The sequence below is a fragment of the Astatotilapia calliptera genome, chromosome 16, assembly GCF_964374335.1.
Source record: "Astatotilapia calliptera chromosome 16, fAstCal68.1, whole genome shotgun sequence".
Lineage (NCBI taxonomy): Eukaryota > Metazoa > Chordata > Actinopteri > Cichliformes > Cichlidae > Astatotilapia > Astatotilapia calliptera.
Genome location: NC_137437.1, coordinates 21255962 through 21282949, shown reverse-complemented (window position 1 = coordinate 21282949; position 26988 = coordinate 21255962). Strand labels below are relative to the sequence as shown.

General features: G+C 39.9%; 2 protein-coding genes across 6 annotated transcripts in view; one reads left to right on the top strand and one right to left on the bottom strand.

Moving 5' to 3' along the window:
- LOC145420947 (uncharacterized) overlaps positions 1-26988 on the bottom strand; it is a 32101-nt gene that overhangs the window by 2475 nt on the left and 2638 nt on the right. For 2 of the 5 annotated variants that reach the window (XR_013902189.1, XR_013902192.1), the window contains exons 2-4: positions 23785-23825; positions 23553-23616; positions 22659-23161 (exon numbers count right to left, since the gene is read on the bottom strand). The exons of 1 other annotated variant lie outside the window; for it this stretch is intronic. The gene's annotated coding sequence lies outside the window, so the exon portion shown is untranslated. Of the gene's footprint in view, positions 1-5800; positions 5900-7757; positions 7884-22658; positions 23162-23552; positions 23617-23784; positions 23826-26988 lie in introns of those variants that run through there. 2 more of the 5 variants (XR_013902190.1, XR_013902191.1) reach the window with 2 other exon arrangements.
- Positions 1538-21466, top strand: xirp2b (xin actin binding repeat containing 2b). The gene is made up of 8 exons (XM_080290436.1): positions 1538-4494; positions 5042-5170; positions 5834-5923; positions 6222-6279; positions 6377-6465; positions 7788-17226; positions 19633-19763; positions 20023-21466. Exons 1-7 carry the CDS (start codon positions 4444-4446, stop codon positions 19722-19724), a joined length of 9948 nt encoding a protein of 3315 aa, XP_080146562.1. The 5' UTR covers positions 1538-4443; the 3' UTR covers positions 19725-19763; positions 20023-21466.

The window sequence follows — 26988 nt, the reverse complement described above, 5'->3', positions numbered from 1 at the left end:
CTGAAACCAAAAAGCGCTTCAGTATAGGCGTCGCACAGTACATCAGACAGAAATGTCTGTCAGCCTTTGTGAGTGTGACATTTTCTTTGTTTCAGAAATCTAATTAAATTTTGCAATGTAAACAGCTCAGAGGCTTTTCCTCTGGGCCACTCACTTATTTAATCAGGCACTGTGACAAAAAGCTCAAAGATATTTACAGCCTGGGTGAGTAGTTGCAAGAGCAGAGAGGTTTACAAATTCACACTTTAAAGCTCTCCACCAAACACTTGTGTTGGCGAGGTGCCACTTCTCAAGAGGAAGCAGCCAGTGGTTTAGTGCCTTGCTTAAGGGCATGTTGATGTAAGTCTTTCAGAAAGATGAGAGCGTTCACTTACTTAGTCTGTCTTTGTTGCATGTAAATTATTCGTTTTTGTCAAGTCTGTGCAACATCCCAAGTTACTACTCACTTTCCCCATGTTCACGTATATATCTGTATACTTTGAGTTGATGCCCACGGACCTGGACAGTTGCACATGTCTTGTTTTGGCTATGCACCAGGGCAGACTGGATTAGACTGGATCAGATTTAAGATTTAATCTGTTGGTGCTATACTGAATAACACGGGAATTTGTAGCCTCATCTGCCACACTACTCAAAAACAAGTACCGTACAGCTGGAAATGGCTACGATCCCACCTGAATGATTTATTTTCACGGCGGAAGAAAAGTATGACCAGCAACAAACACTCACAGAATTTCTACATTTTTTCATTTGTTCAAAGTGTCTTCCAGCACTTGTTGTAAACACAGACATAGTAAATGCTGTCCATTTACTGTACAAAGTGTTTGTGAGGACTTTCTGTAGCAAAAGAGACTCTATCAATTTACACTGATCTATTTATTCTGAAGACACGTGGACTCGGTTTGAACTGTTCTACAGCCAAAAAAGTGTCCGTCTTTCTTTCTTTCTTCTTAACATGTAAAATCCTGTAGTTTCGGGTAAAAATCGCTTCTATTTGCCAGTGCTGTCAATTCTTCCTGTGCGCATGTGTGTGTGTGTGAGAGAGAGGTGGAGTTTAATATGCTTCCTTTCCTTTTCCTCTCACTGCATGACTTAACCCTGCTATGGATCACAGAGACATGACTTCAAGCTGAATAAATCAGGGTCATCGTGAAAAGAACAGGAGACCTTGAAATATCTCTCAGATTCTCTCGTAGCCCTTTCTCGCTCTTTTCAAGATCTGACAGTGAACATCTGGGAGTAGATGCAACTTTACTATCATATTAGCCGCACTGAAAAATTGATTTAAAAACACATTTATTTTGGACATTTCTTGTGTGATTTTGTGGAAGCAAGAACCAAGAGTGTCTCTTTAAAAAACAGCTGGTTGGAATTGCAGGTGTGAGTTACACATGCTGAGCATGAAGAGGGTCGTGATGGTCTCAAACTCTGACCCACCATCCACAAGTACCAGTCAGGCTGGCGCCACCGTCTGCAGCTTGGCCAAACGAGATGAGCTGGTGGGATGAGAGGTGTCTCCTGTCGTATTTATGGCCTCCTTAACCCTCCTTACCTTAACAAATAGCATTACATCACTGACCCTATTTCAGACCAACCGCAAAGCACAGCGCATGGCCAACACATTTCAACACCGTTTAACTGTCACTTGAATTTGCACCTGCCTGACATCCACTTTGCATCGCGCTGCGGGATTATCAGGAGCAGTGAATAATAAGAGATCCTCCACGTATTTGTTGTGGATTTGTCTGTGCATAATTCTGCGTATCATGACAGGCGGTGGCAGCTGCTGGAGTATGCAGTGCACTCTAATACAAAGTGATGATGATGATGAAACCAGGGTGACCTGATTTATTAGTACCCAAGCATCGGCAGGGGAGTCACAGGAAGTATTTCCATATGGATTTTTTTTTGGGGGGGGGGGGACTTGACATGGGAGGCTTGGAGGCCTCACTCTCTAAAAAAACCCCCAAAAAAAAACCCAGGTCCATCCTTTGCATGTGGGCGGAGGGTCTAAAATAAAATCAGCTGTCACTATCTGCTTGTTGGACAGAAGTGAACACATAATACTGGAGCTGGTCTCCATCACTGACTGGGATTTGCTTTTGGGTTGGACAGACCCCGCATGCCGAGGGTGCAGTGGCCTTTCCTTTGGGATTTTACTTGCTGAGTTTTTATTTTATTGTGTTTATAATTCACCATCTTCCTTCTCTGGTAGGTAATGAGCAGTCTCGGGGAGGTATTTGTGTATGTGGAATGAATACATGATTGATTTTGACTTAAGAAATTCTGAATGCATAGAAACTTTTATGTGATACAGAACATTGTTACATTGTTGTCTTTTTGATACCTGCAGAGGAAACTATGGATTTGTGTTTGTTTGATTCAACACATCAATATTGCCTTCATGCTGAGCACCTTTTCACTCAAAATACAGGACACTGGGCCAAAATATAAATCAAACCGTGACTAAAATGCTGAATTAACGCTGAGGATTTTTTTTTATTAGCTCGAGGAGAGTATACATTCATTACTTTAACTAATTCCAAAGAGACCAAACTCTGAGCTGCTAAGCTGTTTGTACCAAGGCCAACCCTCTAGGAGATATGTCGCCAGCTGAGTGATGAAAAAAGGGAATACTGACGAGTAGTTGGGCATACACTGATGTGTATATATGGTTTATCTTGATGTTTTTGTAAAGGAAAATCGCGTCCCCCATAGCTTTCCTCTATATTTCAAAGAGAAACACGACCCATCACACTTAAGTTTAAAATAGGCGTGATTTATTTTTGCACGGCGCCGAGATTACTTCACTTTCTTGTTATTTGAGCTCTCAGTCAGTGTCATGAGATAGCCTAAGCATGTTTTTTCTACAAATTTTTTGTTCCTATACCGTAGTGATTGAGAGTCAATGGGTCTATGGCCTTGGAGGTATTTCAGTGGGTTTTTTTGTTTGTTTTGTTCTGTTTTTTTTTTTTTCAGTTTAAATGCTATAAATTGAGATTTGAAGTAACAGTAATAGCCTAATTTAAAAGTATTTTTAATGCACTAGCTCATTTACATGTTAACATTCCTCCAAGGCTAAAATAGTAGACTGGTGAGCTACAGATCAAAAATAGTCAGCAGGGAAAATAAACAAATATGCTAATGGAAAAACTAGTCATTAAAAAAATGCAATGATATTTAGTTATTTACTCACAGATTACCATATTAAAGAAGTTTGTCAGCCCACTATTGAGCTTGCATATCTGAATTCCTGTTCTCTGGAGCTTGGGACTTGAATAAGAGATACTTAGGAAATGTGTGGATATAGTTATTAGAATAGGATGCTTATACAATCATAATTCATAAAAGCAAAATCTTTGTGTTGTTAGTGTTATTTCAACTTCCATTGTTAGTAATTGGTCATTATATGAATATTTTGATGTTGTACTTTCAACTGTACAGCTATAAAAATGCAAAATCTATCCTTCTTATTTCCACATCCACAGAAATGAGGTGTGAATGCTTTCTATGTCCCAGACATAGAAGGGATGCTCTTTTCAGCAGCGTTGCTATGTTCAATTTATTATTTGGTTTCTGGAGGCTAATAATGTTCCCAATATAAAACATTTGTAAGTTACCAGGTTATACATAATAATAACTAACAGGGCTCCAGCGCACTCATGTTGCACTCCTGTTTTGACCTGATGAATAATGTAAGTGCTTTTAAAGGGGGGCAGTTCATTAATTAAAAGATACATTAACTTTTCTGCTTATGATCCTCTTAAAAATTCATTGAGATCTAAGTGACCATTTCAATGCACCACCATACACCTGAGGTACACTTCATTTCTGTTCCACTCAGGAGCCATGGGCCAACATGACAGCAAAGCATGATGATGAAATCCACTTTGTAGAGCTGTTTATTTCCTTTTAAATAAATCCTGCACATCCACCAACTTGATGTCAGGCAACAGGTGTGCAAATGTTTTAAAGGACGTCATTTGTGGGAGCACCACCTGCATCGTAGCAGTCCCCTGTTGTCGCCAAGAATATATTTACAAATGAATGATTTTATGTGCTTTCAGTTGGAAATACTTGTACAATATTTCCTAGAAGATCAATATATAATCCATTTATATACAACTTAAATTTGTATATTTATACCCAAACTCTTGTTCTTTATGCACAAATGACAGGACAATCATCAAAGCTTTAGATACTTTTAATAATGCTTTAACTGAATTTTTTGTAGCGTCACTGTGATGTCATGTTATCCTTTAATAATTTGATGACAGCAAATAAAACACACAAATAGCAAATTCTTAAACAGTTGGCTTCTTGTGCCTTAGCTGCTGGCAGCAAAGTTTTAACCGGGGCAGGACTTCCTGTAAGATTTAAACCAGAGGAATCGGGATTCGCTCTGTGGACTCAGAGGTCATCCCACCGGTCAAGTGTGAGGCCATGTACCAGGCAACTGTCTCCAAGCGGGCAGACAACACCATCCCCAGCGGGGTACTTCAGCTTCTGCATGGACATGTATCAGCATGTAGCTATAGTACCTGACAGACCATGCGGTATGCGTAATTAGAAACTACGATTCTGTAGTCAGTTGTATTGCTTTTTTTGCTTTCTTGTTGGAGAGTCTCAAGCTGACTGTGCTGCACTGAGCTGGTATTCCCACCATTATCATTGGTGATGCCATGCCATATTAGTGAAAGACCAGTGCAAACATTTATAAATAGAGTGTAAACATGAGACTGCCATTGCAAGGCTTACTATAGAAAAAATGTTCAAGAAATGCAGTATTATTGTTTGCTTTACTTGGCAAAAGCTTTCACAAATTGTCATGCCATTCTAAAACAATTACATAAACAGAACATAAGTTTGTGCCCGCCTTTGCGTGTGTCTGCAGACACAAAAAGCAAACCGCATTAGCTACACCATGTTTGACGGCAGTCTGTGCTGCATGCATGCCAGACAGAATAACCCTATTAAGCAGCCGTTTGATTTCAGGTCATGTAGAAGTGGAGGCAGCTAACGATATTTCCTGCTTCATTAGGTCATGGAGGAGTTGGGGGTCTGTTCCCTGCCTGGGGGACTTGCAAGTGTGAGGAAACAATTTGAGACCCAGGAAACTGCATCATCACATAATGTAACCCAGTTTCATTTCCATCACAGAACCGTGCAGGTACACATTACGCAGAACAAAGCATTACTTTACTTTCATCAGGCTGATACAAAAAGCATGAAAGCAATGCCTATGATTAAATCATTAGAACATTTTCTCTGACCTGAGCTGTTTCCGTTTTCCATCTGCATCACTGCATGAGGAACTTTGCAAGTAAAAATTCAAAATTCAGACTGAATGTTAACAGTGAGGCTCTTAGTATCTCTTGTTGCACGAGTACCAAAGTGTGTGGGCTTAAGTTACAGACACTGCTTGACATTTTTAACAGCTTCCATGAAAACCTCCCGGGCATTTTCACTTATGCTGTAGCTCGTTTTGCTAGATAGAAACTTAGAAACTTTGCAAAGCAATGGATTTTTTTTCTTCTTTTTTTTGCTATAGAAGAGCATGAGCGAACAGCTTGGCACATTCTTTGTCATCTTGCCTCCATCTGTGATTCATCATTTGAAAGTGCAGTAAGCAATCTGGTCCAACATCTTCTCTGCATGGTATACAGTTGTGTGCTATTATGCTCTGGTTGGATGGAGTTGTAGTGGAATTAGAATGGAGTCAAGTCACATCTGTGGCCATGACAAGGACAAACATATATTCATGTAGATGTGTGTACATGTGGCATGCGCACAGTTTCACCTTGTTTGAATGCCATGCCCTTTCTCTTCACAGGAAATGTCCCATTCAGAGGTGACAGAGTCAAGTGACACCAGACAGGTCCTCCCAGGCAGTCAGCAGCTAAATTTCAATCAAGAAATGATGGTAAATAATAATTCCACTCACTGTTTTCTTGCAGGCAGTGCAATAAGGCTCGCTAATGATCTAAACTCATTGATTGCTTTGTTGAGTAAAAACTGTAACTAATAGAAATCAGTTTGACTGGTTTAATAAATGTGTGTTTAGTAGTCTTTAACAGCTTGAGCAGAGATTAAAAACATTATTTTTAGTGGAAAAATGTGAAGGATGTGAAGGATGATGCTCACTTATTACATTTCTGTCTATCTCTGTGCAGTTTCCCCCCTAATTTCTCTTTACCCGTTCCCATTTTAATTGCTCACAGGTGTCATATAGCGACAACAACTTGGCATCCACTTATGAAAACCATCAAAATGAAACAGGTAGTAATGCTTTTTCTATAGGCTTTTCTGTATCAGCTGTCACTGCTGTGCTGATTAAAACCTTGCCTTTGTTGTTTTTGGCTGTGCTGACTTTTAGAAGAGGATTTCCCCAGGTACACAACAAAAGAACTGAGGGATCACTTTGAAAAAACAATAGAAGAGGCCGCGCCACAAAAACCAATTAAGGTAATGATTTGCACTTAACCATTAAGAACATGAAATTAAGGAATCTTTACTTTGGACTGTTTAATTGGAACTTGGAACTGTTACATTTTTTAAAGTTACATGAAGTTAAAGCTGTGTAATTCTACAGGTTGGGCTGTTTAATTGTCAAAAATACAATGGAAGCATTACTTTATATGTTTATTTATTTAAATGTAAACAAACAAACACCAATGACAGTAAGGCTCTGCAAGGGGTTGGAGGTATACAGTCTCACTCCCGCAACATACCACTGGAGTTTCTGCCTTTATTCTTTAAATGCTTAGAACTGATCTGCTGTCGAGAACTGCAGAAAATAAACATGATCTTGTATTCTTGACATATTAAATGAATAATGTGACAAGGCAATAAAAGTCTGCAGATTTTGGCCATTTGAATATTTTTAATATGAAGCAACAGCAGTAGGAAAAGTTCTGTTTGCATAATCAGTAAGCACTGAGGCAAATAACTGCTGTAGGAGATCTGCAGAAATGCTGCAGTCCTGCATACATCTCCATGTTTAAGTTGAAGGAACCAGAATCCAGTGTGGCAGTGACAGACTCTGTCACTACATTATAACACTACAGGGAGAGACAGTTGCTAAAAAAAATATTAGCAAAATAGAATATTTTTGGTCAAAATATTGATAATAGTACTGAGAAGGTGGTTGATTTAACATCTTTAGATATAGCATTAACTCTTCTTAGTGATTCCTATGCTTAAGGGAAAAAAAAAGATGAACATCACACAGTTCCATTTATTTTAGTAAACTGCCAGTCTGCTGTGTAGTTTCACAACTCGGTCAAGGGTAATTTATATATACGAAATCATGCCAATTTAAAGGAAAGACTTACCCCCCTTGACCCTGACAATATGGGAACCCAGTCACTTTTTAGGTCCAATTGTCCCCTTGGTGCAGGGTGAGGAGAAATTTTTTCCAAGAGGCCATTCCCAGGTTCTCATGTGGCCCCTTGGAAAAAAATTATTGCTCACCATACCTTTAAAGAAATGTGTCAGTACAAAGTTGCTCTGAGTATTCATGTTTATAATATGATGATTTGTTCTTATCCTGATGGGAGTGGTCTATACCAGGATGGCAGTGTTCCCTTCCATATGTTCAAGAGGGGTCATACAGTGCTTTATTGAAATGCATGGATATGATGTAAATCATATATCTTGACCCAATTAAATAACAGAACACTGGCTCACCTAGATACTTTCTTTTCAGTAAATATGTCACTTATCTGTAATTCGTTGTAATTTGATGGATCATTTACCTGTTAATGTCATTTTTGTTCCTTGTAAAGACTGGACGTGACATCAGTCGATCAAAGTGGTCCTCAAGTGCGACTCAAAACAACATAGTGGCTAGTGAGGTGTGTGAAGCATCCCATACTGAAGAACTGCAAGACACAATGGTTGTAATGATGGATTATGAGGACTTTCCACCCCCACCAGCTGAGGATTCTGACTTCCTTCCACCCCCACCTCCAGACTTATTACAAATGCCACCAGACAGCGAAAATGTTCCAAAGTACCAATATGCACATGAACCAGCAAACCTATCCAAATACCCACTCAACAGAGAGGCTTACATCAAGCAGAGGAGTATGAATGAGCTGAAACGTCTTTACAAGCACATTCACCCTGAGGTTCGCAAGAATATTGAGAAAGAGTACTACATTGATTATAACGAAACTGAGAACAACCAGGTAGAGAGCCAGGAGTACATGTATGAAGATGATGTTGGCAGTCCTGATGATATTAATGATGAAGAATATGCAGAATGGGAGGAGATCCTTCCCGGGGACGTGCAGGCAATGCGTTGGAAGTTTGAAAACAAGCCACTGGATGCCATCAGAGATGAAATTCCAGATGACGATGAAGACAATAAGAAAATAACTCAGCAGGAAATCATTCTGGGAAAAGATGTAAGGCGAACAGCATGGATGTTTGAGACCAAGCCAATGGATGAGCTGGGCTCACAAAACACAAATTCCACAGAATACAGAAACAAATTTAATAAATTTGATAAAGGAGATGTCCGCGCTGCAGCTTGGTTGTTTGAAACTCAAACTATGGACACCCTAAACAAAATGCATAAAGAGGAGGATTTGACGAAGGAAATTGTATTCACAGAGGAGGATGGAAATGCTACCATTTACATGATTGACAATAAATTCATGGGAGTCCTTGGGCACACTGAGACCATTGATGAGAGCCACCTGCTGTGTCTGCGGTCAGTGTTAGAGGAGATTAATGGAGATGTGAAAACAGTAACAAGTACATTTGACACTCAGTTCAAATGTATTATTATGGGACAATCAAGTCAGATGCTGGAGATTAAGTCTGTGCGCAAAATTGAAACTGAATTGGAGAGCTCAATTGCTTCACGTTGGCTTTTTGATACCCAACCTCTGGACATCACAAACAGAGAAAATGCTCCTTTGAAACTTGTGTGTAGTCTTTCCATGGAGGACAGCAATAAAGGAGACTGGGGCAGGTGGCTGTTTGAGATAAAAACATTAAATTCTCTCAGTGAGTTGGAAAGCTCACAAATGGAAACGACAGAGATCATGGGAGCTGATGTGCGCAAACACTGCTTAGTGTTTGAAACACAGCCAATGGATTCTCTGAAAGATGACTCCAATGCCAGACCTCAGTCTATCGAGGAGATTATCGGGGGCAATGTTAGATCTGCAAGGCACTTTTTTGAAAGCAGCCCTCAAGCAGTCAGGAAGAACTGCCCAGAGGTTGGAAAACTTAAAAAGGCAGCAATAAGTGAAGAAATAAAAGGGGATGTGAGACACCAAAAGTGGCGCTTTGAGAGTCAACCTTTAGAGGACATAAGAGAAGCGAAGAAAGAGGTCACTCGAACAGTGAATGTCGAAGATGACCTCACACAGGAGGACGGCACAAGCTGCAGGGCAGATGTACGCAAGAACTGTTGGGTATTTGAAACCCAGCCAATGGATACTTTGAAAGATGATGCAAATGCACGTCCTTTGACTAAAGACGATGTCGTTGCAGGTAATGTCAAATCAACCAGACATTATTTTGAAACAATTCCAGCAGAAGAGTTAAAGGAGTTGGCAGAGGTGGGAAAACTGAAAAAGACTGTAGAACTTGATGAGGAGAAGGGTGATGTTAGACATCAGAAATGGCGATTTGAAAGCCAACCTCTGGAGCAGATTAGAGAGGAAAAGAAAGAAGTCGTCCGAACAATTGACCTGGAAGAAATTGATAAAGTGGATGTGTCAAGCTACAAGCAAATCTTTGAGAGCACAGATTTAAACAGCAGGAATGAGTCTCAAAAGATTCTAATAGAGGGAGTAACATCTGGCTCTGTGAAATCAAATACAGAATTGTTTGAATCTACTCCACTGTATGCCATGCAAGACAGCGCAGGTCACTTCCACGAGGTGAAAACAGTGCGTCGGGAGGAAGTTGTTAAAGGAGATGTAACAACATATAAATGGATGTTTGAAACAAAACCGATTGATCAGTTCGATGAAAGCATCGACAAATATCAAATTATCAAGGGCATATCCAAACAGGAAATTGAGTCGGGTGATGTTAAAACTGCAAAGTGGTTGTTTGAAACACAGCCTCTTGACGCTATCAAGTACTTCAGCAACATTGAAGATGAAGAAACTGTGGGTTCAAGTAAACATATTGATGTTGTGAAAGGTGATGTGAAAACCTGCAAGTGGCTATTTGAGACCAAACCAATGGACATCTTGTATGAAAGAGGGGAGGTAAAGGATGAAAACGAATCTGAAGAAATGTATAAGGGGGATGTTAAAACCTGCACTTGGCTTTTTGAGACGCAAGCACTTGATGCTATCCATGATGAGACAGAGACAGTTCTGAACACGCGCACTGTAAAACAAGAGGACATCAACGGAAAAGATGTAAGAATGGCTTGTTTTCTCTTTGAAACAGAGAAACTGGAGAACCTCACTGGAGAGGAGATGGGAGTTTTTAAACGTGTCACAGAGATAGACATTGCATCTGGAGATGTGTCTAGGATGAAGTACATTTTTGAGAATCAAACATCTGATATCACCACTTCTACATCTGAGGAAGTGATGCAAAAGCTCAAGAGAGTTCAGACCGAAGACATACAAAAAGGAAATGTTGTGAGCTGCAAATGGCTCTTTGAAAATCAATCCATTGATGCCATACACGACAGTCAAGCGCAGACGATGAGCAGCCACACAGTGAACGACGTACAAGGAGGAGATGTGGATAAGGGTCGTTTTATTTTTGAGACCTACTCCTTAGATAAAATTCAGGAGGTTTCCTCTGACGTGGACACAGAGCTGAAGAAAATCCAAAAAATTGTCTGTGATGAGGAGGAGAGGGGCAATGTAGGAAATTACACAATGATGTTTGAAACTCAGCCCCTTTATGCCATCCAGGACAAAGAGGGCCACTACCACGAGGTCACCACTGTCACAAGTGAGGAGGTGACACAGGGAAATGTTGTAGGAACGCGATGGTTGTTTGAAACAAAGCCCCTCGATGCTATCAAGGACACAGATGAGGTTTATATAATTAAATCCGTCACACAGCAGGATGTGCAAAAAGGAGATGTCGTCTCTGCTAAATGGAAATTTGAGACACAGCCTCTTGACAAGATTGCTGAAGAAAAGAAGCCTTTAATAAAAACAGTAGAGGACATTCAAGGGGGCGACGTAAGAATGAATAAGCATCGCTTTGAGTCTGACACTTTGTCACAGGGATGTGTTCGAACTGTTAATGTGAGTGAAATTCAAAAAGGTGACGTCAGAACTGCTAAGTGGAGATTTGAAACTCAGTCCATTGACAAAATCAGAAGTATGAGCTCTGAAAATTTGATTGAAACTGTTAAAAAGGAGGAGACTGCAAAGGGAGATGTTAAACATTCAGTCTGGCTGTTTGAGAAAAATCCTCTTGACCACATTAAAGAGGCAGATGAGGATGAGGAGGCAAACATGCCACAAGAGGAGATCCCCAAAGCGGATGTAAAGACAACAACTTGGCTCTTTGAGACGACACCAATTGACGACTTTAATGAGACAAAAGTGGAAAGGACGGAAATCCTGGGCAAGAGCGTCAAGGGAACTCTCGAGGAACTTTATAGTCAGAAAATGGTGAAATCGAAGGGAATTCTCATTGAAACTGATGAAATTGGTGACGTTAGGATGGCAAAATACCAGCTAATGAACAAGCAGGCTCCTGAGATTCAACGAGAGGAAGTAATCAGGGGAGATCTGCAGACTATCATGATGAACCTACTGAACAGACAGGAAAGACAGGATCAGCAGATAGTCATAGATTCAGAAGAGAAAGGTAATGTCAGCTCAACGGTACAGCAATTATTTAGCCAAGAAAGAGTTAGCACTGTTGAAAAGGAGGAAATAATACGCGGTGACATCCAGGAGGCTATAAACAAACTTTTCAGTGAGGATGGATCAGCAAAACATGGAATACTCATCCAGGAGGATGAAAAAGGAGATGTACAGATGACATTATATTCGCTTCTAAATAAACAAGAAAACCTTTCTGCTGAAAAAGAGGACATTGTAAAAGGGGATATAAAGAGTGCTCTTCAAAGGCTGTCCAGCCCAGACAAGTCAGATCGGGCAGTGAAGATAAGGGTAGATGACACTGAAAAGGGAAATGTCAGCTTTTACTCTACGTGCATTGAATCTGGGGCTGTGGACTATCTTAAACAACTCCAGTTAGAGCCTGATGATACTCTGCCTGAAATAGCAAAAAAAGAAGTGATTGTTGGGGGTGACATCAAGGGCACAAAACTCATGCTTGGCTGTAATCAAACTCAAATTGAGCGTACAGTTGAGGATGTTATACCGGGTGATGTTCACAACACAGTCAAGGTTTTCATGTCAGAGCCAGCTGCCTCATTGGAAAGGATCCAAAAGGAGGAAATTGTGAAAGGTGACTTAAGAGCTGCTTTGAATTCATTGTCTGAATCAGTGAATCAGACAGTCATTGTAGAGAAAGAGGAGGTGGTGAAAGGCAACATACCGAAAGCTCTACGGTGTTTGGAAAGGGCTCAGAAGAGGCACAAGGAGGTGGAGAAGCCAGATATCATACCAGGAAATATCAAAGGGACTCTAAGATCTCTTGAGAAATCAGCAACATCAAGAGTTGAAACTGTTGTTGAGGATTTAGTTGCCGGAGATGTGAAGGCAACAATGAAATCTCTGGAACTGGCGAAGCAAGCAGTGAAGGAAATTGAAAAGGAAGAAATTGTGAGGGGTGATATTCAGACAGCAATGCAAAGTCTGCAAGATGCATCCAGTGAGATGAAAAAGTGTCAACAGGAAATAGATGTTCAGGGTGATGTCAGAGGGACGATTCAGCTCTTCATGGAGTCCCCACCTACACAGAGGGTGCAAAGAAGCTCAAGCCTTGAGGGTGATATAAAGGGTGATGTCAAGATGTCAATTAAGTCATTATATGAGACTCAGGAGCAAAGCCAGCTGGAGAAAGAAGAAGTGATAAAGGGGGATGTAAAAGGCACTATTAAATCACTGCTAGAAACAGCGCAGCGTGAAACTCCAAAAGTCCGTCTGGGAGCATATAGAAGAGTCAAGCAGAGCCCACCCATTAAAAATCTTAAAACTGATGCACAAAGAAACATACAGAAGATTAAAACGGTAAATGTTGTTGAAGCACCAAAAGAAAATCACACCATCTCCAATGAAACCATTACAAAAACATACACTATGGAGCAGTCGGCTCAGCAATCAACAACTGTTGTGGACCACAAAACTATTACCCAAAATCACGGCATCAAAACATTAAAGACAGAGTTTCGTAACCTTAAATCTAACCCAAAGGCCATGATAAAACTTGGTAAAAACAAAGTCAAAACTGATGTTTACGTCTTAAAGCCAAAAGCACCAGAAGCTGATCTGCCTCTCCCACCGCCTCCACCGGTGATAGATACTGACCTTCCTCCTCCTCCTCCTAGTCCTCATCCTCCTTCCGCTGATACTGACATCGATCACCTCCCTCCTCCACCACCACCACCACCGCTAACTACTGAGCAGGACTTCCTCCCACCTCCTCCATCTCAACAAGAACTCGAGACCATGCCAGCACAACCAATTCATCCTTCACCAGCAAAGGCAAAAAAGATGACAGTCAAAAAAGTGAAAGCTCCCGTTTTGCATCCAGTGCCAAAGCTGGAACCTAAAGTAGAATTCAGCAAAACACAAGAGGTGGCAACAACTACTGAGAAACAAGTGGAAATGAGCCAAAACACATTAAAAACAACAACAACGCATACATCAAAAACTATTTCACATGAGATCCCTCCTCCTCCTCCAGAGTCACCACAGCCATTAAAGAAAATTTACATTGCTCCCATGAAATTTACTCCTCCGCCATCTCCTCCTCCTTTTATGAGAGGGAAAATGAGCAAATTTAACACACCGTTAATAAAAGCTGAAGAAAAGTACCGGAAGCTGAGGGAGGAAAACACACCACCAACCACTCCATCGCCCACTTTTATATATGACTCAGTCACCTCTGCTCTCCAAATGATTTCCACTGAAGATGCAGAGCAGTCAAATGGCATCAGCTCAGAAATCACACAGGGCAGCAATGCAAAGATACCAGTGAGTGTTCATTCAGAGTCACTGTCATGTAATCTATCTAAGCAGATCATAGCCACAAATTCAACACGGAGTAATGCAAGTGAGAATATCCTCACAGATTCCACAATTTTATCTTCTGCTCAACAGCAAATCGCCTCTAACGAGTCTTCCAAGGTTGTCTCTATTCAAAAGACCACATCCACTTCAGCTGTGAGACAACAGATGCATACAACTATGCAGAAAACTGTTTCCTCAAAACAGTCGGCTCAATCTGTCAAGGTGGAAAAAGTGCAGACAAAAGTAATTGACGTTGCAAAAACAGACAGCACAGCTAGTCGTACAAAGAAAGACTTGAAAAGTCAGAAAACAAAGGTGTCCAACAAATCTGAAGAAAAACAAGATGAGAAAACCACTGCCCAGAAACCTGACATAGAAACAATGCATGACCTGTCCAAAAAGGAAACCAAGGAATCCAAATCATTGGACTATATCAACAAGAGCAAAGCTGATCCTTCACCTTGTATGAAAGAAAGCATTCCTAATCAGCTAACGCAAACAGAAACGGCAGCTGCTAATGCAAATGTTAAAACAGGCAAGCCAAACCAGAAGGCGAAAAAGAGCAATAAACAAGAAAAGCAAGCAGAGGTAAAATCGTCCAGTGAGACTGAGAAACAGAGTGTTTCACAAGATTTCAAAGTGGAACCTGCTGAGGTGAAAGTGATCGATGAACCCAAAGACATAAAGACAGAGTTAAAGCAGGAGATTAAGAAAGTTACTCCCTCTCCTCCTCTTCCACATCCTCCCCCTGTTGGTGTTGCTCCACCTGCTGTTATTGTAAGTACTGACAACCAATCAGAAACCAACAACACAAATCCAGTGAAGAAGAAAAAGAAGTCAAAAAAGTCTAAAGGGGTTGCACAGTTAGGTCAAGGTAAAGATATTCTCACCGACTCAAAGACAGAAGTTATAGAAACCAAGAAAACAACATCTGAGAACACTCAGCAAATGCAAAAGACAACTGCAGTCACCCAGATTCACAAAGTAGAGCACATAGAAGTCAAGAGAAAAGTCGTTACCACAGACAGCACAGATGATCAGGATTCCACACAGCAAAAAACTGTTCAAAAGCATGTAGAAGGATCTCAAAAGACAGGTTTGACAGCTACTCAGCAGAGTGGGAAAGAACCACCAAAAGAAAGTATGGATGTGCCAATTACAGTGACTGGCGAGTCAGAACAAAATGAACCGATTAAGTCCACAATAGCACAAACAGAGGAATCTCAAAAGCAGGAGGTCCAAATGTTAATCTCTCACTTCACAGAGATACAAAAGGCTTCAGAAAAGACCGATGCAAAATCTGCAAAGAGTTTGCTCAATCAGGAAAGAAAATGTGAACTGGAGGGATCTGAAGATGCAAGGGATGCTCAAAAAAGTACAGATATTGTTTCCAATGTAAGGAGATTAGCAGAGGCCAAGCCAATAGATCTAGAAGATGAAACCAAGGACAGGCGTGAAAGTGAGCCGGCATCTGAGAGAGTGGTTTCTGGTGCAGCATCGCCAAAAATATCCAAGATCAGCATCGGTTCAGCCAAAGTTGAGAGCCAAACCAAAAAAGAATCCTCACATGAAAAAAAGAAAGAAGAAGTGGGTCTGTCCAAGTCCGTCGACCTTCGAGCTCCCTCACCCTCACTCAGGACACGTTCTCCGTCACCGATATTCATCACCATCGAGTCCAAACGGAGAACTGACTCGCCCCAGAGAGTGACGCCATCACCCACCCTCCTGCACAGGCCACCCACACCTCCCACACCGCCGCTACGCAGGTGTGACACTCCAACATCACGTATCACTAGAATCACACCTTCTCCAACTTTTGACAAAGCTGAAAATTTGGCTCGACTTAAAGACACAACAGCCAAGCTCTCGCGTGGCGTCACCCCACCACCACTATTGCCCAGCCCAATCCCAGAAAAGAAATCTGAGATTGTGGAGCCGCCTGCTTCGTTCCATCGACAAATCAAAACCGAGTTCCAGGTTATGGAGGCTTCAGGGATACCGATGGCAACGGAAAAGCCCCGAAAGAGTTTATCCGAGGAAGTTCTGCAGGCTTGTGTTAATAATACAGCAGTAGAGGATAAAGGTATCATTTCTCAAGGTTTGAGTGCAAATGAAATACAAAGTAAGTCTGAGACCCATATGCAATTGGGTCAAAATAACCCAGATCTTGGTGAAGCTTCAGAATTATCATCTGCATCTGTCAAAGAGAAGAAAGAGTTTTTTGAAGAGGCTCAAAAAGCAGGAGTTAATAAGATCTATGTGCGCAAGGAACCGATTGCTATTCCTGAGCGACTGGGCCCAGACGTCAGTGAGTGTGAAGCAGAAAATAAGAACAAAGAAAAGGATGAGCTTCCCAGGGCTGACTTGTCGAGTCTTGTAAACAAATTTGCATCACCAGAAGAGAAAACATATATCAGAAAAGAGCTTATCCCACTCACGGAGCGCCTTCACAATGACTCCAAAAGCAAAGATTGTGACAAAGAGAAAGCAGACGGCCTGGAACAGGAAATGCCAGCTTTTGACATCCAGGCTATTAAAAATGTTTTTGAACTCGGTGAGCAAAGTTCTTTATTCAGAGAAGAGATAAAGGATCAGGAGGAGCTTGTGTCAAGCCTGAGTGAAACAACAGCAGACACTTCAAAGCAAGAAAGTCCTCAAGAGACAAAGGGAGGCTCAAGGCAGAGCACTCCCCTCCCTGTGCAGAAAAATGAGGTAGGAACTGTGCCAGCTGAACCATCATCCCTCTCTGAAACCGAATCAATCACAGAGCATTTCTCACATCTTGATGAATTTGGTAACAAGGTCACCGAAACAAGGACAGCTGTCACTGTGCACTCTGAGAGTGTGTCAACCCTACCCAAAGCTCCTTTCTCCTATGCTGATGCAGTGAAAAGAAAAGCTGCTGCAGCGAGGCGAACAGAAACATACGATGAAGATGCTACAGAGAAGTTGCTGAGGAATTTCCATAAAACATGGACGGAGAGCGAGACAGTCTTCAAGAGTCTTGGATACAGTGTTTCTGAGGAAACAACATCGCAAATTGTGTCGCACCAGACGAAGATTGCCTCATCTGGTAAAATAAATGTGTGGCATGAAACAGCAGAAACTAATGGCATGGATTACGGATGGCTTTTCTTTAAAAATCAATTTGTGCCGCTGTGTTGGAAAAGTATAATTTCTACCTGTTGTATTGTTTGGATTGTGCAGGCAGTTTACAGCCAAGCTGCACTGTGAAATAGTCCAAAATTTACTCTTTAGATTTGAGTTCATGTGCATCAATTCTAATCTTTTTTTGTGTGCATGGGCACCATAATTGCTTCTAACACAGGCAATGAGGTAGCATAGTTCATCAAAGTGGTTTAAAAAGTAGTGCAGATTGTTGCAACAGTGCAAATCTCATGTCCATGTAGACAAACAAATAGACCACATTTCTGAAACCCATCTGAGTGTGCTAACATGCTCAAAATAGCAATGCTGGCATGATGATGTTGTTTTATTTGTTTCATGCTAACAAGAGCAAAACAATAGTGCAGCTCAGGTTGACACAAATGTTTTTGGTATTGCATCTGCTTGATCATAAACCAAAAGATTATATGAAGTAAAAAATAAAGGCTTTTAAAGCTTTTCACTAACTATGCTTAAGGACAGCTTAAGTGCTCTTTGTTATAACAGATTATCACACGGGGATGTATGTCAGTGTAAATCCATCCAATCTATTCAGTACAATAAATGCACTGAAAAATGTTGCAATGCAGTGCGCTTCACATTTAATCACTTCAAACATTAACATGACCAGGTTACATTAGGTCACATAAGCTTTAGAAAAACAAAACAAAAGTGTGTGTGTGTGTGTGTGTGTGTGTGTGTGTGTGTGTGTGTGTGTGTGTGTGTGTGTGTGTGTGTGTGTGTGTGTGAGAGAGATAAATTGTTTGGGAAAAGCATAATTCATATGTTCATGCTACATTTTGTAAAGGTAAGCCAGTGGTATGAATACACTATAGAGTATGTTGCCCGAAAGTAGTCACAGACTCTGTTAACCCTGTAAAGCCTGAAACATGAAACAACTGCCAGAATTTGTCAATTTTTTTGAAACTGGAGCATTAATTAAATGTTCTGACAAAATAAAAAATTTGAAAATATAGATATAGTGTTCCCATATATGAGTTTAAGTAAACAAAAAAAAATGTATCAACTGTGATACATTTGGGAATACAGGGTTAATCTGCAATAGAGATACATGGACATCTCTGACTGCTCAGGTGAATAACACTAAATCCTAACCAGTGTTGGTCAAGTTACTTGAAAAAAGTAATCAGTAACTAATTACCGATTACTTCGCCAAAAAGTAATCCCGTTACTTTGCTGATTACTTATTTTCAAAAGTAATTAATTACTTAAGTTACTTTTTAAAAACACGATTTACAACCTGAATAGGTGATAAAGCGATAGATCTTTCAGCCCAATTCTACTTTTTCTACATAATCCATCATACAAAATGTAATCAAATGGAAAAGTCTCTTTTTTTAAACTTGTTTTATTAGTTTTAATCTTTTAACTTTATGCATCAAGCAAAAATTAAATTATATGCAACATTCTCTGACTGGAAGAAATTTGTTTAATATTTTATATGTTTAACCTATTTTCTGCACATTCCAGCACATAAAATAATTTTTTTGTGTGTTTACACTCAGTCTTTCAAATAGATGCAAGTAAAACACAACAGAAAATAAATAAAATCAAAGACTAGCAGTCCTGTTGCTCTATTTTCACCTGTAAAGCAGGAGTGGGGTAGGCGGAGGTTTACCCTGGTGCAGGTGTGCCGCAGCGGTCAGTGGAAGAATCTCTGTGAGTTTCCCATTACGTCGTAGCGCACTCGGTGCTTGCTTGGAAGTTTAGGGGTTTTTTTTCGCTGTAAAAAGAAGTTTTCTTCCCACGCACAACGGACACTAATGTTTTTGTCACTTTTTATGGAATCAAACTTAAAGTAAGGTCAGTACTTCCACGCTTTAAACGCTGCACGCTCATACTCTCTCCCGCACTCGATATATTATCCATTGTTAATCTGCACACAGCTGTTGTCACAAACGTCGCACTCGCTTACGTCACTGTCATGAGACGTTCTCGCAAAAAAAAAAAAATCACAGTTTTAGTAACGCAGCGTTCCTACGGGAAAGTAACGGTAATCTAATTACCGGTTTTGCAATAGTAATCCCTTACTTTACTCGTTACTTGAAAAAAGTAATCGGATTACAGTAACGCGTTACTGCCCATCTCTGATCCTAACAACCACTAAACCATTTGCTCATGTGACTACTATAAAAAAAAAACTACATTCAACATGTGACTACTCTTAAGAATCCAAAGATAATCTATTCTGCTGTTTTTGTATTAGTTTAACTGTAATAAAAATGTGCGATTATGAGGCAACCCAAAGACTGTTCACGATATAACCAATGTGAATTTTATCTCCTTGAAACAGGTTCGAGTTCCGAGGTCGGAGCTGTGCACGGTGTGCCGGAGGAGAGCCTATCCGATGGATGCTCTCATAGTGGACAAAAAAAAGTACCATAAGTCCTGTTTCTGCTGTGAGCACTGCAGGAACAAATTAAGGTAAAGGCTGCCATTCATTCAAATAAATGTTTATAGGGGCTTTCTGAGCACTGCAGTATTGGTAAACGCAATTGTGTTTTAATGACAACATAATGGTTGCCACCATGTCTACAACATACAGTATGTATAGTATCCAGTCTTCCTGTAAAGGAAAAATCAATAAAGTAGGACTTGTGGCTCTAAAATTACATTAAAATAATTGTTAAATAATTGATGTAGTGCATCTCTTAACAGAGGATTTTTCATTTGTTGTGTGTAGCCTAGGAAATTATGTCTCTCTCCATGGACATTTGTACTGCCTACCCCATTACAAACAACTCCTGAAGTCCAAAGGGAACTATGATGATGGACTCGGGCAGAGACTCCCCGCAGGACGTGGTGGACCTATCCCCTCAAATCAGAAACTTGAATGGAGATATTTTGCGAGCAGCATGAGTTCAGTAGAGAAAGCACACAGTGTTGAAAATGAAATGACAAAAATATTTAGTGAAAGCAAACCACACTGCAACAAAATATCTGTAGTTTGGCCCCCACAGGCCAATCCCCCAAAGAAAGCCTTTAAAATAGAGGAAGACATTCAGCTAACTAAACCACAGTGGCCCCCTCCAGAAAGCTCTCCACAGCAACACAGAAAGACTGTTCCCCGGAGTGTTCTTTGAAATAAAGTCACCCAAAGTTTAGTCTAATAAAACCAAAGAAGAGGCACAAAAGTCTAAATGGTGCAGTAAGAGGAAAGAACTGTCCCATAGGTATAATTAAGGAAGGGTTTGGTTGAAGGTTATGCAGCTAAGTGATTTAAAAGGGAACTTGATAAGTAGGAAAATGTGTATAATATAAATGTAAATGGTGTGGAAAGGCAGGTTGTAATAGTAAGTGCTCGAGAGATAGATGCAGACAAAGTGTGAAAAGCAGATGATGTTATGTGCCTTTATCTGTTGTTCTTTTCCCGTGTGTCATTTTTCATTCTTTGCAGTTCATTCACATGTTTTTTGTTTTCCTAATAATCTGATATACCGAACCACATCAATAACCAGTATCAATCGTGATATCAACCTAGTTTCAGTAAGTTATAAAGGATTATGGTTGATTGAATTATGATAAAAACATGACAAATTTAATATCTGCATTAAAATAACACCAAAACTGTGATTTTAAATTAACTTATGTGCTTAATTAGTCATTATTATTGGATTTTAAACTTTATAACTCTCACTGCTCTCAAACTTTTGTTTTTTGTTTTCAAATATAATTTGGCTCAGAACTTGTTTGTTTTCCACAGTCAATTCATCTTGTTTCAAAATGAATTGGATTGTTGCATAGGTCTCGCCATTTTTTTTATACTAAGCGCACTTGAGCTCTCTGAAACAATCACCCTCTTTGGACTCTGATTTTGTACCATTAACCTTTCAACCTATTCACATTTTTTGCATTTTTCTTTTCTTAGCACCTGGTGTGCAGACTACTAAAGTATATCAGAATTAATTTATTTATGATATTGCAAGTATATAATATAAACAAGCAAATTGGTTATTGTCATTTTTGTTTTGGACATTTGTATCCTATTTTGGAAAGCAAATATTTTGCAACATGGGAATATTATTTTTTAGATTACATGATTGTATCTTGCTTTATACAAGAAAATGATGTCATGCTGTTTCACTTACTATATTGCTGATCTAAGAGCAATAAAATGTTGAATTTCATCTTTGCATTTGTCTCTTTCACATTCTAACACAAATCTAATTCTTGAATCAATGTGCTATATGTGAAATGCTACATGTCCAGAGTTCATCCATATCAAACACAAAGAGGCAGCAGTTTGTATTTCTCAGGTGTATGGATATAAAGCATCTACTGTAGACAGAGGAAGGCTAGTAGACTCCTCTTACACTGTCAGTATAATCTCCTTTTTAGCTATGCTTACAAGGAGGGGATTTCAGAGCTCAAAGCACAGGTGTGTCTGGAGTGGACCAGACTACCACTATCATGTAGGGATAACTGGATACTTAAGACTGAAAAAAGGCAAATGAGAGGCAGTTTTAACACATGCAGTGTGATGTAGCAGCAATTGAAAAGAAAGTGTTTTACAATATTGTGAATTTTAAACAAACCCAAATGTGGTTCCTTAGTTCCTGGTTGTTCCCCGGTATACACGATGTGGACAAAAATGCTGGATCGTCTACACATTACACCTACAGGAGCTGCTCAGCCATGGAAACTCATGCCACGAAGCTCCCAGCACACAGTTTCTGTGCTAATGTTAATGTCAGAGGAAATCTGGAACTCTGCAGTTACTGAATTTGCAGAGCATTGGCACATGGTCTGCCACATCATGGCTGAGTTGCTGTGATTGCTAAATGATTCCACTTTGCAATAATAGCACTTTCATTTGATTACGGAATATCTGGGATGGGAGTGATTTAACAAATTCACTTGCTTCTACAATGGCATCATATTACAGTACCAGACGGGAAATTAGTGAGCTCTTTTGAATGACCTATTCTTTCACAAATACACTGTAAAATCTAATTAGTTCCCAGAACTCAAAAAAATTAAGGAAACTCATTGCCTCAAAAAAATTCAGTAAAGCTTAGCTTAAAATGACTAAATTAGGACAACTTATTTATTTTGAGTACTCTGTACAAGCTCATTTGTTCCCAGAACTCAAAACAATTAAGGAAACTCGTTGCCTCAAAAAAATTAAGTAAAGCTTACTTAAGATGACTGTTAGGACAACTTATACATTGCAAGTTTGCAGTATTAAGAATAACTTGATATTTCTGACTGTACAATACTAATTGTTTACCTACTGACAAACATTTCAAGTTCAACTAAATGAAAAAACAATTTGTGGTAACCTGAATATGATTAAAAATAATTAACAACACTTTGTAATGATGTTAAAATGAGCCCAACTTTTATTTTCAAACACAACAAAGTATAACAGCCAACATACTGGACACTGTTCTGCTGAACAACAAACAATAATATTGCCATCACTGTTATCTTACAATGAAACAAAGTCTCAGATGTAATTATTCTGAAAATAAGTTTAGGCCTACCACAAGTTTGTTTTGTACTTACTTATATAATCAAAATAAAATATTTGTTGTTCTGTCACAAGTGCAGTCTCTAATTTAAACAACACATTTGTTTTTCATTCCAACACATGAGCTGGAATGTTGTAATATTTTAAGCATGGCTTGTTTCCAGTCCAGGCATTACTGCCTGAATGACTATCATGGATCGAGGTGATCCAAATGTAAGTGCAGAAGAAAGGTCTTTAACTTCCCTTAAGTACAGTGGCAGTGGATGTGGGTTGGAGATGCAATGAGCTTGAACCTGCAGGCGACCATCTTCACTGACACTTTGATGGAGGACTCATCTCTCCTGTTGTCCTGCAAGCAAACAATCATATTTTTTGGAACATGAACTTAATTGCTTTCTTAAAACATTTTTTTCTGCATTTGGTATAAAACAGACTCCAAAATCTCAGGCTCCCTCCCCACCGGAGAGGTGACATTCAATGTCCCAATTGTCAGTCTGGATAGCCGTGACCACCACCCAACACACAATAATGTCATGAAAGCATCATTTTAAAAAGGGCTATGCAAACATGGCCAAGAACTTTCATTCTAATGATGTGCAAAATGATTTGGGCACAAAACAAATTTTGCTGTTAGAAAACTTGCAGACTTCACTATATACAGTGTAGACCCTCTAAACTAAGTTTAGGGGATGTGATCTTTCAAGAAATGCAGACCAAACTGTTGTTGTTTGTTTACTTACACAGCATGTCTTGTAGAATTAACTGGAGTCACCAGCAACAGCATAGTGCAGTCATATCTCAAGTCTAATAACGGAAGACAGGAAAAGATCAGTAAAGAAACAACTTCCCCAAACCAAAGCACAAATAAAACACTAAGTAAAACAGGATGATCTAAAGTATGATTAAAGTTCAGCCTGATTAATATAAATGTCACTGACAGTTGCTAATATATTGGAAAACCAAAATACTTACTGATGTCTTTCTGTCCAACAACAGGAGTGCTGGTCCCGAGCCTCAAAGACAGTAAGAAGCAAGCAGAGGGAGAAAAAACAGAAAATTTTTCAGAAACTGATTTGATCCTTAATGGCTGTGCAATCATTGTAACATTTTGCTTATGTTGTTAAATAAAGGCTAGATTTGACATTAATAGATGTCACAGATGTTCAAAAGCTGCCACAAAGCATGAAAAAATGGACATCTCTGAAAACTTCGGCGCATCTTTGCAAATATGTGATGTCTTGATAAATCGAGCAGATACTTGAACTTTACACAGCTACATTCTCGCCTGAAAATATCTTAAAAGTTTATTTTATGACCCAGAAAAAGTAATACGTTTTTACGCACAGTACACACAGGCTCCGACAACCGTGGCTGACAAATGCGATCCTCCTTTTCCCCAGACTACCCTTTCTGGGTCACAAAATAACCTTTTAAGATATTTTCAGCAGCAAGAATGTAGCTATGTAATGCTCAAATATCTACTTAATTTATCAAAATATCACATATTTGCAAAAAGTGCTTCCACGTTTTCAAAGAGCTCTGTTATCCACCAGCGCGATAGCTGACCGGGAGGTCAAGGCTTGATAAAAGTCCGCGAGCACAGCTAACTCCTGCGGTCTTTTGCTACTCAGGTTAAACATGATTGATATATATATATATATATATATATATATATATATATATATATATATATATATATATATATATATATATATATATTTATTCACGGTTCGGTTCGATACTTTGGTGTCACGGTTCGATATTTTTTCGATACAAAAAAATGTTCATGCCTTTTTAATTTGGCATTTATTAAAATTATAAATATATATTTTAACTCAAAAGTACAGTTTTTAAATTTAACCCTAACCCTTGTGCGTGTTTTTTATTTTGACAGCGAATGCGCACCTGCGGACCACTTATGTGCAGCCCTGGTTATTTAGCTCGTCATATTGCAGCCACAGAAATTATTTTGTCCATGAAACCATAAAGCTGCACTTTTTGCCTTATAGTCTGATTTGTCATAACTTCTCCGTTTTGTGGTAAGCTTTTCTTTGGCTGTCACTTCTTCACCCTGACCTGTCTTATTTGGCTCAGCAGAACTGAAATATATATCCTGCTGCTTTTACACACGCACTCACACACATAACGCTCAGCGATTCTCTGCGCGATCAACCTCTCACATGTTTAAGCTTGCTGCGGGAGATTTCACTTGTCATGTTTGCATAGTAAGCTAACGATTAATAAGACGATGTCAGAGGAATTGGTGCACAAATTATCATCACTCACAGATCAGTGCTGTCGCTCTCTATACACAGTTCGCACGATTGCAAAGTGAAAGCAAAAAACAAGCGCAAATTCAAACGCGATTTCAATATGTCACATATTGACAGTGGCTCACCGATGCCAATGACATAATTACCCAGCTACATTTCTGAAAGAATGCAAAAGCATTGACATATATTTTTCCTTCCTACAATAGCCCGACGGGCAGGGCAGAGATAGATTTTGGTAGCCCGACTGAAAAAAATCGCTAGCTCCAGGACGTCGGGCTAGCGATATTGCAAGCCCTGTATCTGATTGAGGAATCACTCATCTTTGGAAAAGAGAGTTTATTACAGAGAAATGTCTCTTTCCAAAATAAAAGCTATACTATCTGCTTCTTCTGGGCTATATTCTCAGCAGCATAAGGAGAATCATGTGCTAACAGCTGTCTAAATGACTCGGCTAAAGTTAGTAGCATGCTTGTTGTTTTTGTCTTTGCACTAGGATGATGTCGGTGTAAATGTGCAGTCATATTCGTCGTGTTCCCACTAGTGCTTTCAGGTTAATCTCGTTGAAATGACCTTAACGCCACAACACGGCAAATCTCCGTTAACGAGCTACCGCCGATCGCTCAGTGCATGGGGCTAGACGGCCAACACGTTAACGAGCTAACTGCGCTAACACACTAGTTCCCACCCATGTAATTGAGCATTGCGTGGCACATCCAACATACTGTTTTACTTTAGTCCATGACTCGCTTACCTTCAGGGTCATACGTCACATGAAAACCAAACTAATTCCAAACGCCAGATCTGAATGAGGGTGGGGGGGGGAGGTCCATGTTGCAAGGGGAGCTTAACTTCTGTCTTGCTAGCTTGCCCTGCGCTCTTCCTTCTGACTATGCTGTCTGTTTTGAGCGCTCAGTGGATCTGCGCTCGACAGTGCAGCCTAGGCGGAGTAGTCGAACGCAGATTCACTGAGCGCTCAACACAGACAGCATAGTCAGAAGGAAAGTTGATAAAATAAATTACAAATGTTGTATTGTTCGATACATATGCGTACCGAACCGAAAGCACTGTATCGAACGGTTCAATATCGATACGAATATCGTTGCACCCCTAATATAGATAGATAGATAGATAGATAGATAGATAGATAGATAGATAGATAGATAGATAGATAGATAAAAATTTATTTTATTAACTTTTCTTCTGACGATGCTGTCTGTGTTGAGAGCTCAGTGGATCTGCGTTCGACTACTCCGCCTAGGCTGCACTGTCGAGCACAGATCCACTGAGCGCAGCGCAAGCTAGCAAGACAGAAGCTAAGCTCTCGTTGCAACATGGCAAATTGAACCTCCCCCACCCTCATTCAGATCTGGCGTTTGGAACTATTTTGGTTTTCATGTGAAGCATGACCCTGAAGGTAAGCGTGTCATGGACAAAAGTAAAACAGTATGTTGGATGTGCCACGCAATGCTCAATTACATGGGTGGGAACTACTGCGTTAGCGCAGTTAGCTCGTTAACGTGTTGACGCTGTCCAGCCCCATGCACGGGGCGATCCGTGGTTAATGGAGATTTGCCGTGTTGTGGCGTTAACGTCATTTCAGATTAACGCTGACAGCACTAGTGGGGAACACAATGAATATGACTGCACACTACTCCAACATCATCCTAGTGCAAAGACAAATCGAAGCAGACAAAAACAACAAGCACGCATGCTACAAACTTTACCCGAGTCATTTAGACAGCCGTTAGCACATGATTCTCCTTATGGGGGACCTGATATGTTTAATATGCTGCTGAGAATAAAGCCCAGAAGAAGCTTATAGTATAGCTTTTATTTTGGAAAGAGCCATTTCTCTGTAATAAACTCTCTTTTCCAAAGATGAGTGATTTCTCGATCAGATAGA

Excerpts from the sequence above, each read along its gene's own strand:
- xirp2b (XM_080290436.1), top strand. The coding sequence starts at position 4,444 with ATGTACCAGGCAACTGTCTCCAAGCGGGCAGACAACACCATCCCCAGC. Across the intron at positions 5,924-6,221 it reads ATTTCAATCAAGAAATGATG|GTGTCATATAGCGACAACAA; the intron begins GTAAATAATAAT and ends AATTGCTCACAG. Across the intron at positions 6,466-7,787 it reads CGCCACAAAAACCAATTAAG|ACTGGACGTGACATCAGTCG; the intron begins GTAATGATTTGC and ends TTCCTTGTAAAG.